This window comes from Parasteatoda tepidariorum, chromosome 5 (assembly GCF_982258835.1).
Source record: "Parasteatoda tepidariorum strain Cologne lab strain chromosome 5, Ptep-v5.0, whole genome shotgun sequence".
Taxonomy (NCBI): domain Eukaryota; kingdom Metazoa; phylum Arthropoda; class Arachnida; order Araneae; family Theridiidae; genus Parasteatoda; species Parasteatoda tepidariorum.
In genome coordinates this window covers 71217542-71230146 of record NC_141759.1, presented here as the reverse complement: position 1 = coordinate 71230146, position 12605 = coordinate 71217542, and the positions used below count along the sequence as shown (strand labels likewise).

General features: G+C 31.6%; 1 protein-coding gene across 1 annotated transcript in view; it reads right to left on the bottom strand.

Annotated features, from left to right (window-relative positions):
* LOC107439409 (organic cation transporter protein) overlaps positions 1–12605 on the bottom strand; it is a 57129-nt gene that overhangs the window by 24666 nt on the left and 19858 nt on the right. Inside the window, exons 5-6 of the mRNA XM_016051997.4 lie at positions 6014–6117; positions 339–493 (exon numbers count right to left, since the gene is read on the bottom strand). Coding sequence (XP_015907483.3) covers positions 339–493; positions 6014–6117 — 259 coding nt within the window. The remainder of the gene's footprint in view (positions 1–338; positions 494–6013; positions 6118–12605) is intronic.

Genomic DNA, 12605 nt, shown 5'->3' with positions numbered 1-12605 from the left:
ACCATTACATACATAATTTTTTATTCTACCATTACATACATAATTTTTTATTCTACCATTACATACATATATAATTTGAAAATATGGTAAAATAATGTACCTAATTTTATTCTATGCTCTCACTTCACCCAAAACTGATTCGAAATTTAATAAATTTAGCTTCACTTCAATAGATAATGAACAAATCTTTTTTATTAACAAATATTTATATCTTCAGTTATAAAAATCGTAAGTGAAAGTGGAAATAGAACAAGGAACTGCATTTTATGCATTGTATGAAATTTGCTACCACTTAAATGTAAATCAAAAATTTATTAGCATGACTAAATATTACTTACACAAAACAAATGAAATGTTGTATACACCAGATATACCGAGAGCCAAGAAAAATCGAGTAACTATAAACATGATGAAGGAAGTTGAGAATGCCTGAATGATGGCTGAGGTAAATGCAATGAAAGCACATGTAGTAATAGCAGGTCTTCTACCTAATCTAGAATGAATAAAATTTAATTTAATGATGTTGTTGTACTTACTAATGCTACTTTCTAATATCAGTAAGCCTGCCATGGGAATCCAAACAAATTTTTAAGGCAGCGGGTGCGTTTCTTGTTTTTCATTGGCGCCATCTATTGCCAAGAATATGACTTCAGTCACTCACGTGAAAGCCCATTTTACATGGAGAACACATTGATACTCCATTCACTCGTACATGCACAGATCGTAGTTTTACCTGAACCGGAGAAAGATCAATCGGCAATTCGACACTTCCAGAGGTATTGATTAGTTATTGCAACATGGAGGGTTTCGTGTCCCCGACTGATTTAGCATGCACCAGACGCCATTTAATACGCGGGGATTCTTCGGCGGGCAGAATTCGAACTTACGCTCTTACGAACAAGAGCCTACGTCCTAATAACCAGACTATTCCGGCTCTTAATTTAATGACACAAAATATAAATCTCCAATTTTTTTTTAAATTGAAAAACATAAGTTCATTTCTTTAAATATTTAATAAGAAGTTAGCTTAATCACTTTTCATATCTCCCGTTATATATTAAAGTTTTAAGATAATTGAAAAAATCCAACTTTTTACAAACTACCGACTTCATTTTTCAATGCACAAGGCTCTTAAGAAAAAAAATAGTGCGTGAAGTCCCTCCGCGCAGAAGAAGTTAAACTTCGCAACCTGCGACGTTAATTGGGTATAATATGAAAAAAACACTACTTCGATTTAGTAGGAGCAACATATGACGCAATGCTAAACGAATGGAATTTAGTTGTTATTTAGTCATTGTTATTAGTAGTTGTTGTTATTTGTTTTAGTTGTTGTTTATTTAGTTGTATTTAGTTTCAATAACTTTTCTTTATAATGCAATAAAATCTGGTGAGCAGCTATTTAAACGATCGAACACTTCGTTTGTTTATTTGTGGCTTGAAGTTAGGCTCGCAGAAAATGCCGTTCATGGGTTAAATTTAGTAGGAACAACACAACCTGTGACGTAGGCTATATTATACCCAATTGTAGAAGAATCAGCAGTCGTAGAAGGATCACTAGTTCTACTCTTTTTCCTGCTCCGCTCACTTCCGTGCTCTGTAACTACTGTAATATTGTGCATTTTTCCCTCATGGACCAGTGGAAGTGCTTGTGGTTGCCTCATCGTCTCGCCTTGGAAAATGTATTTGTATTAATAATGTATGTGAATGCGTCATAATGTAATCTTAACCTAACAATCAATTGATATTCACAAGAGACGTACCTTGACATAACCTTAAATCCGGCGCATTGTCCGTGGGATTGTTTTCACTCATTTTTTACAATTGTTATCCACTAAGTTTGAAAATAAAAAATACTACCCTATTAAATTAAATGTGTAACAAAACAAACTAAAAAAATATTTATAGAAAAACAATACTTTTATGACTTACTTTTATTATTTTTATGCTAATGAGAACCAAAGCAATATGGAAATGAATGAGGGAAAACTAGATCCTACCACGTGATTTCCCGGCCAATAAAAATGTAGCGTTAAACGTTTAACGCAATCTTGTTGGAAGTCGCATAAGAAGTTTAACTTCAATAAATTTCTAATCAACCTGACAGGTTTTATGCTTATGCAAATGAGCCCCACTTATCTTTGGTCTGATTAGAGATTCAATTATTTATTGTTCAACTAGCGTGATTTATTTTTAGCGGATTACAATAAGCATACTAAACTAATTTTATAAGCCTTAGCAAATTCAAGCTAAATGAGAAATTTTTGTCACGTTTTCTAATTAGCCAAATGGAATATTAGGTAAACAGACGAATTATACTTAGCATAAAAGTACTTGGCTAAATAGAAAATATCCATTTAGCCAAGCAAATCGTAAAATAACTGCCCAATATAACTACGAATCTAAAAATCTATCATAAGTAATCTCTTGATTCAAGCTTCTACCGTCAGTCATTGGTAAGTCCCAGGTTTTACCGGAAAGGCTTCGTAATAGTCTATGGAATCATATTAAAACATGCTTCGTGCTTTATTCACGCCACTCTGGTAATTCTTAAGTAAAATAAAGGATTTACCATACTTCGAACTTTTATCGTAACATATATAATACCATTGTATACATAATTATAAACTATTCATCTCTATTTACTTCATCTTGAAAACTTTTAGTATCCTGGGACCAATACTTTACATCATCAGTTTCTACGACTTTCCTATCAATATACGGGACCGCAGTAGCTGCACATCATGTTATGCCAATAACACAGGAAATATAATTAAATTTAGAAACTCAAATATTGCACTCCAAAACCTCCGAGACTTACTCCATGGAATGGAAGACTAGTGTCTTACATCGAAAATTTCAAAAAATGCATAAAAGTCTCAAATATTAGCTCAAATGGGTATTCTACAAGTCCAGCCACTAATTTATAAGCACCAAATGAGCCTCACTAAAAAAAACCTCTGTAAACCAGACACTACAGTCGTCCTCACCAGCTCGGTCTACAATTCCACAGCATTTTTTTTTTTAAAAATCCACATTTGTAAAAACAAAGTACTGTGCAAAATCGATTGTACATCAGAAACTCCAATCCAACACAGAGACCTCAAAAATCCCCCCTCAAGCAGAATTTATCTACAATTTAGAAGCCGGTTTCTTTGACAAAGCAGGTAACTGTACCGTGGCCAATTTTAATCAAATCTTCCAACATAAAATTTCTCCATAGATATCTATCCTTAAACCGTTTGCTCCCACTAATGCTGTGATGCTTCCCATAATAACTACAAAATTTGTTAACATCCTATTCATATGCAGCTACAAAATGTAAGATTAAGCCTTCGAAGTGGGCGTTACCTCACAATTTTATCCACTGATCATCTCATCCGCGCATTATTTCACCGCTCATCACTTCATTTGGATATTATAGAGCAGGTCTGCTGCTCTATAATATCCAAATATTATAGAGCAGGTCTGCTACGTTCTTTTCGCTTATATTTATTTTTTACTGAGCAAAGATGCTCGTTTTCTTATTCTACCTCATTGTTTGCTAGCCCAATCATTTTCGGTGCGCGACCCCAGGACCCCCGATTGTTGGCAGTTATGATTTCGGGTAAAACAAAACAGTTATAGCTGTTAAGGAAATCTTGGTTGTAAGTTTCTCGTAGAATTTTTAATGGGATCATTTGTTTCGCGTTCGACGTGAGTACAATACACTTGATCTCCACACCCTGTTTCAAATTTCTAAAATGAAAGTCCACATTTAATTGAAAAAAAATCTCACAAAACTGAAATGTTCGAAACTTTGGTCTGGCAGTTCAATTTCCCGATTACCTCAACCTTTGTATATTAATCTCTAGCTTAACCACTATCAGAGATGTCAACTTGCTCCGGACAGCAAATATATATTTTAAAGTGGTAGTTTATCAGTTGTGATTCTTGGTTTAATAAATTCAATTTAGTTGATTTTTATCCACCACTATTTCTAAATAATTCGTAGGCTTATATAATTCACCGCTTGGTAGTACGTATGCATTGCTATACCTTGTAAAAATCAAGCAAAAATAGTCAAATATAGTTATTTACCGTTTTAATAATTATATTGGCATATCTACACTATTAACTAAATATCAAATAACAGTATATACTTTACTTTTACGATAGTTAGATTATCATATTATTACTAGGTAAAAACAGATTACAAAAATATTCTTAATTAATTTATTTTAAAGTTTAGTGGTAGTTTCATGAATTTCTTTAATTGATTTTTATGTAGTATTTAGAAAAGAGATGACGCAATGTAAGGTAAATTCGGGTTGATTCCTTTAAACAGTCCTCCGCGAAGGCAAATTTCTCCCAATACTTGATCTATGAGTTCCCTTGTCATCTGGATTGGGTTTTAAATTACAAGGCTATGTAATTGAACATTAGTAGTCGAAAACTCAAAAATTGGGTCTGCTGTTCAACGACGGTTATAAAATAAAATAAAGTATTGTTTGGAAAGCAAATGTTGTCTATTATTTCTAAACAAGTAAAATAGCACTCTCAACTTATTCATGACTATCGTTTTTCACTTCATTTCATTCGTAAACCTAAGCTAAACAGTAGTCCTTGATTCCCACAGTGGATCTGAATGAGACTAGATCATTCCATTTATTTCAAAGGTGGGGAAAGTAGAATTTACTGCGCATCATTTCGGCGCAGGAACTATACAGTGAATCCGATTGCAATATTATCTTTGAAGACACATAAGCTCCTATTCTTTCTGCAAGCAGATTTTTAAAATTAAAACTATGGCGCCATTTACCAATTTGGATTTATATATACATTAACTTATACATTTCTAATAAGTTTTAAATTAATCGGATGTTTTTAAAGATAATATTTTTTGCACTCTGATTACATTTTTTTTAAAAATCGTAACTGATTTCATATAGTGTCTGAAATATTTTTTATATCTCTTTATGTATTTTCATGAAGTTGAGGTAAGAAAATATAAGTAAAATCTAGAAAGATTAATCATAGTATAGAATTGCCCTGCCCGGTATACATTTGCCCGGTATACCCGACACTGATGTTTTTTTAAGGTCAAGGGCCACTGCCCGGTATACATTTGCCCGGTATACCCTACAGTGATGTTTTTTTAAGGTCAAGGGCCACTGCCCGGTATACCCTACACTGATGTTTTTTTTAAGGTCAAGGGCCACTGCCCGGTATACCCTACACTGATGTTTCTTCTAATCTATCGTCAGTAAGTATTAAAATATCGAGTGAATGTAATTATATCCACGAATAAATTAATATCAAATCGGATGTAATAAATATTTCGAACATTCACCAAAGCGACTATGTGATTGTCAACATTCACCTGTGAAAGTCAACAACCACCGTTTTCGGTCATTCACAGTAACATGCACATCATTCACATAATAACCTCATCAGGACGTTTATTTCATACTTTGCCTAAATAACATCTGACATTATATATAATGCCTAGGCAATGTGTGAAATATAAATCATTTCATACTTTGCCGGCTAGTTTTAGGCATTATAAATAATGCCGGATATCATACTTTGTCGGTAACAGATATAAAAATTGATTTAAAAAAAAAAGCTAAGTACAACACTTTAAAAAAATACTACGAAAAATACCACACCCCTATTTTAAGTCAAACAATACTTGCCATACATATTATTGAAAATACTACGTATGAAAGTAAATTCCGACGCATGCGCAGTAAATTCTACTTTCCCCACCTTTGAAATAAATGGAATGATCCAGTTACAATGTGGGAATCAAGGGCTAGTGAGCTAAACATGGCCTTAGCCAATTCAATATGTCCATAACATAAAAAGAAAATGAATTTTATAAAAAGAAAAAAAATTATAGATGAAGTTTGATACATGAGAAGAGAGGACATCTTTATTCCAGGGTTGCTTAGGGTGACTAATTGAGTGCAAAGAACTTTTATTAGTACAGTTTTATACAAACATTTGTTAGCATAGTTTTAAAAATACTTACTGATCAGAAATATGTCCAAATGCAAAATTCGACAAAATATTTCCAGCCATAAAAACAGATTTAGACATGGAAACCAGCCACTCCTGGTCACAAACAAGATCCCACTAAAAATAAACAAGTTAATCATTTACTAATTAAACAATAAATATAAATATTTTTACCCTTTTCTCGCTTATATACATCTTCTTAATCTTTCGAATTTTCCGGAAGAATTTTGTTTTTACAATTAATCTGGTAGCCACATTTACATAATGCATTCAAACTTGATTCTTGTTTTTAAAAAATTTGATGTTAAATGTTTATAACTATCATTGCAATTAAATAATTTAAACATACATATGGAAGATTTATTACTGATTGTATGTTATGAATAATAGCCTAAGAATAAATGAAAAGACTGTTTTCGGAGTCAATTCAAATTTTATTTTTCCGTCACTAGATAAAAGCTTTTCTGAAGAACATAATACGTAGTTCACAGGTGTGTTATAGAGAATCACAAACACTTGTTTACCACAACAACAGAGATGCCAACTTGAATAAAATTAAGGTTTAATAAGTAATTCAAAATTAAGGTTTATAAATTAGGATTTAATATTCGAAAATTACGGTTTAACAAGTAATTAAAATAAAAAGTTTATGATATTTTTGGTGGACAAAGATATCTTGTTTCCGAAAAATAAATCCTAATGATGAAACACTTTCGCTATCACGTTTTTACTTTTTGAGGCAAGAAAAAAGTCATTTTATAAATAGGCTGGCACAAATGGATTATAAGCACTAGATTCATATTCACAAGTTTTGTAAGATACATTTTAAAATTTTCATTTTATCTTTGGCGAAGTATAAATTTTTGAAGGTTGTGTTACGCTGTAAATTGAGGCTGTATTTGTGAGACTCTATTCATCATTTTAACGTATTGTTGTTGTAGTTACTTTACGTCGCACTAGAGCTGCACAATGGACTATTGGCGACGGTCTGGGAAACATCCCTGAGGATGATCCGAAGACAAGCCATCACAATTTTGATCCTCCGTGGAGGGGATGGCACCCCTGCTTCGGTAGCCCAACGACCTGCACGCGAAGTCGAGCACTTTACGATTGCACAGTTTAACTAGGACCAATACCGCACACCCTCGGTCCCTACGCAGACTGATCCAAGTGGTCACCCACCCGCACACTGACTGCAGCCAGTGATGCTTGACCTCGGTGATCTGCTGGGAACCGTGTCTTAACGATCAGTTCACTGCGGGACCATTTTAGCGTATAAGTTGAATTCAATGTTTAATGACTTAGAAACAATGTATCGATTTTTCTATCTTTTATTTTTGTTACATCATTTTCATTAACTAGATATCGATCATTTACCGAGCACAAGCAGAAAAACTTTTAATAATTTGTTGAGTTTAACGAGAAGAATTGGGTACTTGCCCTTCAAGAAGAAGACTAAGGATACTCACACATGTCATCTAACGTCAGCGTCAGCTTATCGCTTACAAGTAAATTGGCGATTTAAAGTTGAGCTAAGTTTCTCCACGTGAGTTAGGTGAGTTAGAATATTAATTAACGTGAAGTTAATTTGATACAGCTTCGTATCACATATCGAATTTATTAAAATATATAATTCTTTCTCCCATGCGTCTTTTACTAAGCTTAGATTTATTATTTATTTGTGTATTTTACTGTAACCGTGATATATTGTTGTTTTGTATATCTAGCAACTTCGATGCATAATTAGTTTGTTTATGTTCTACATGGCTTCGTGCTTGTCTTTGTGTTAAGTAAGAAATGTATATAGTGAAAGAATTGAAATCTTAGTGAAATAATCTTTGTGTAAGAATATAAAATGTATCATTTAGGAAAATTGATACTTGACGGGCTTGGCTTACTCGAATTAGAATGGAAAAAACAGTTGCTAACGTTATCAAATGCCACGTTTCAACAACCAATCAATATCGAGATACCCACACTAAGTCACTTGCAGGTATCCCATTAACCCTTTTGAAGGCCGTGGTAAGTATACTTACCACCACGTTTTACCACTCTTAATTTAGGTTTCCATTTTTCAATAACTTCAGCTTTCTTGAAGTGAGTTTGAATAAAATTGGTAACCATTTGTCACTTTTAAAAAACGTATAAAAGTTATAAAATGCATAATTACTTTTGAAGTTTGTAGCATTTAAGGAATTTATTTTATAAATAAAGAAAAATAAAAGTTAGTAAGTTCATAATAGGTCATGTTAAATATATTTACCACCAAAAAAATGGCATTTTTATAAACTAAATGAGTTTCTTTTTTATATCAATTACTGTTCTTAAAGCAATTTTAATTCCAAAAATACTTTAATTTACCTTTACTAGAAATAAAGGGCCCATTAAAGGGTTAAGAAACAAAATTCCATAAAACATATCAATCTTTGAAAAATCGTGCCCATGAGCAAACACACGTTAGGTAATGTTTAATTTTATTTACGTTGCTTCTAATAATGTAATCTATAATACATCTTATAATTAATCTATAATATAAAGGTTGGTTTTATTAAACTGATACGATTCCGTTTCGAATGATAAAAATAGAGTCATTATTAATTTTAGTTGTGGTTATAACTCCTAATTTGTTTATTAGCATATTTGTTTATTAGCATGTATCATTCTCCGTATTTGTTTATTATTCATATTCTATATTCAAAGATTACGATTTGCGACAGTTGCATGGAAGGAACTGGTTACATATTCAGAAATGACTTCTTATGAAAATTAATTATGCTTGTTTTTGGAAAAGAATATTCTATCATAAGTTTTCACATCTTTAAATAGATTCTGATATTAATTAATGAACAAATGGAGGTCAAAAATGACGCCAGTCAACGAAATATTAATAAGAGAAGAAAAAAAAAATAATTCTCTTCGACATTTCCGTTCCTATATTTGACCACTAATAATTAGATATTTGTCAGCTCAAAGACTTGAGATATAAAACTTGAGTTTTCGTTGATTATTATTGATATCTAAAAGGTCACTGTCACCGAGGGAATAATCTCAAAATTAAAGAAATATTTCTTGCTCTATGAAAGCTATATTGATAATAGAGTTGTCTTCTTAGTTGAGATCAAAATTATTTTTTCTTCCAATGGCAGGCACTGAATTTGAAATTTTTGCCTATACTATGCCAGAATTGTTGCTCATTTCACGTTACCCAGTGGGCACCTGTGAGCCAAAGTCACGGAGGCGAGCAACATTGCCCACGCCACACTGCCACAAACCCGTTTATAGGGTGGGCCACATTCACACATCATACACACACACAACAGAGGACAGTACAAAGAGAGAGAGAAACATCCATGCCCAGCGCCGGATTCGAACCCGCAGCCTATGGCTTCGCAGTCAGGCACGCTAACCGCTCGGCCACCAGGCCGGCAGATCAAAATTATAAAGCTACAGATTTTAACATTGATAGTTGTAAACTCAGAATTAGTTCGGCTGTTTAAATAGAATAAAATATAACAGCAGATTTAAAGTCGTGGTGGTTCAGCAGCAAAGCGTCCTCCCCAAAGGTTAGTTTGTCCCATTGCTTGATTCAGGAGTTACCTTGTCTTGTGAATTGGGTACAAAATTACAAGAATACTGAGTTGAACGTTGGAAGTCGCAACTTCAGAATTGGGTGGACTGCTCAACGCTGGTTATAAAATGCATAAAAACAGTAGATTTATAGTAAGATAAAACTTACAGGCCAGTCACATTGTACCCGGAGTTATAGCATTAATTACTTTATCGATTTTTTGACGTTCTAGTTGAAATTGATTCCATCCGTCCCATCAGCCAGTTACAAGACTTGGAAGTAAACAAGGTAAAGTCAAAATTTAAATACAGAACAAAAAGTAACGATTTTTTTTTGTTGTCAGATCAATAACAGAAAAACTTAAATATTTTGAAAATGAGCCGAGATTGCTCAGTGGTTAAGGTATCAGCTAGTGTGCAATGATAGCTACATTGTTGTCATTATTCCGTTGTTTTTGAAATTGTGGAGTTTTAAACTCCATGATCCCAACTTTGTCATGAACTGACTGCTGTCGGAGGGCCTTAGCAGATCGGCTTATGTCCATTTCTCACAAAAAGGAGGATTAGATAGCGGCTTGTTACAATTTGGAGGATTACTTAAGTTTTGAGATATCATAACGTGAAAATTGGTTGGCCCCACGATTAACTACATGGCAAAAATGAATAGTACTGTAAAAAAAAAAAAAAATTATTTCTTTCCTTGCGCTATACCAATTTTTCTACGAATCAGGATTTTATGGACATAAACTGTTCTTCTCCTGTGATCTCCCATTTAATTTGTCCTGATACATCACTTAAAAAAAAAGGGCCCATGAACCAATTGCAATCTATTTTGATTGCATTCATAATTCAAAAATAAATAATGATCCCGAAATTAATGAAAGTTACTACAAAGACAATAACTTTAAAATGATTCTACGCTAGTAATAAGAAAATTTTGTTTTGAAGAAAACTAAAAGTAATATGGAGAAAAAAAAGGGACTAATAAAATATATATTCTAAAATCCTTTAAAAAAGTATTCGAACTTTAAAATTAAAATATTAATATGATTGATAAAAATTCAAACTGGCCAAAAAGTAAAAAGAAAACGGACCAATATATTATATATTATTAAAACATCCAAATATTATAATATAAATAACAATGCGACAAATAAAAATTTTAAATTTTTTCTTTGTTTGTCTGTTTTTTACATCCGGCGGCTGGTTTGAAGATAGTGCTAATTCTAAGTTTTGGTACAAGTTCAACAACCCTTTAGTAGTCAACAATAATGACTAAGACATTAACATTTAACGTTATTTAAGTGCAACGTTTTAACGTTAATTAAGTGTAGATTAATAACCTTTGATGTTAGAGATTTTAAAACTATATTTCAAGCACATAATTTCAGAATAAATATAGATTTTTGATGATGTCTATTTTCATTCAAAGATTGAAAAGTTCAGGGGAAGAAATGAATAAAAAATTGCAAAATATATCCATTAATTTTATCTAATCCTTATTAAGTAACAGTTTACTTAGAGGTGATCATTCGGTCATTGAACATTGTTTGATGTTTCTTTTTTTATCCAATTACATATACATGATTTATTTTTATCTTCATTACACAAACCATAACGAGCTTTAAGAACATTATCTGGATACTAAATATACAAGCAAATATCTGTTCCTAAAACTGGACGGTTTGATAGAGATAAAAAATTATTTGAAAAATGTTTTCATCAAGAATTAGATAATGAAGTTTATAAAAATTAATAACAGATATTTACCGAAATATAAAATCTGAACTTGAAAATTCTTGAGATTGGATGCTGAGGAGGTATAAAATTTTCTTAATAAAGTTTCATAGAAAACTTTTGATATATGGACTCAAATACAAAAAGTAAAAAAAAAAAAACTTTTAAAATTACTCAAATGCTTTGTGTTTCGTACTTAACCTTTAAATCCTATGTTCCCCACTTGGATGGTATTGACCCCCAATGGGCGTTGAAGACTATAAAAAAATTTTTAGTTTCTTATCTATTTGACGCAGAATTTTCATTAAACATATTTTTCATACTTTTTTCATTATTTTGCATCAATTAAGGGTAAAATAAGTGATAAATATTATATTTAGCAATTTTAATAACTTATAGTTATAAGATATAGCATGAAACTCCGGTGTTTTTTTGTGCGTTAAAGGTCAAATTTTCCAAGCACGGCTTGTTTCCAAGCAATACTTTTTCAAACTTACACTTATTTGCAGTTATTTAAATCTACCAAGAACAGTTATTCATCATTGAAATTTCTTTAATTTACAAACTCAACTATTGACAAATTTTTGAATATAAATGGAAAAAAAATTCAAACTACTTTTTTTTAAATTTTATATTTTAGTACAAATATAATTCCAAAAATCTAAAAAAAAAATTATAATTACTATACTGTTCTTAATAATCAAAAAATACCAAAGTATAATTTTACTTTTTACGGAGTAGCTTTTTTTACATTTTCAATAATACATTAAATAATAATATTTAGTTAAGCATTTAATCAAAACTGCCAAATGATATATTTAATTTATCTTTATACGTGAAGTCAAAAATTTCACATATAAGATATTTTCATCATAAGTAGTAGAACAAAACGTTTAAGTTGAACGATACATTTATCATTAAATATAATTTCAATATCTTGAATCAATATCTTGAAGGCATAATAATCGAAGTGCATCATAACAAATATAGTAAAGAACTTAAAATGAGAACTTTAAAAAAAAAACAATTGAAAAAATAATTCCATTTCAAGACAGGAATATGCGTTCTATAAATTTATAATAATAGATATAAAATATAGAAAGAAAGCTTAAATGCTGCTTGAAGATTAAAACTTTATTATTTTTAACCATACGCAATTAACGTCTCTTACAGATTCGTAGCTATCAGGGGGCCATTTACAAATTATGATGTGTTCAAAGGCATGAAATGCTGACAGTTCGTAACAAAAGGGAGGAAGTAAGTAACAAGAGGTAAGGCATCACACATTCCGGTCAAAATAA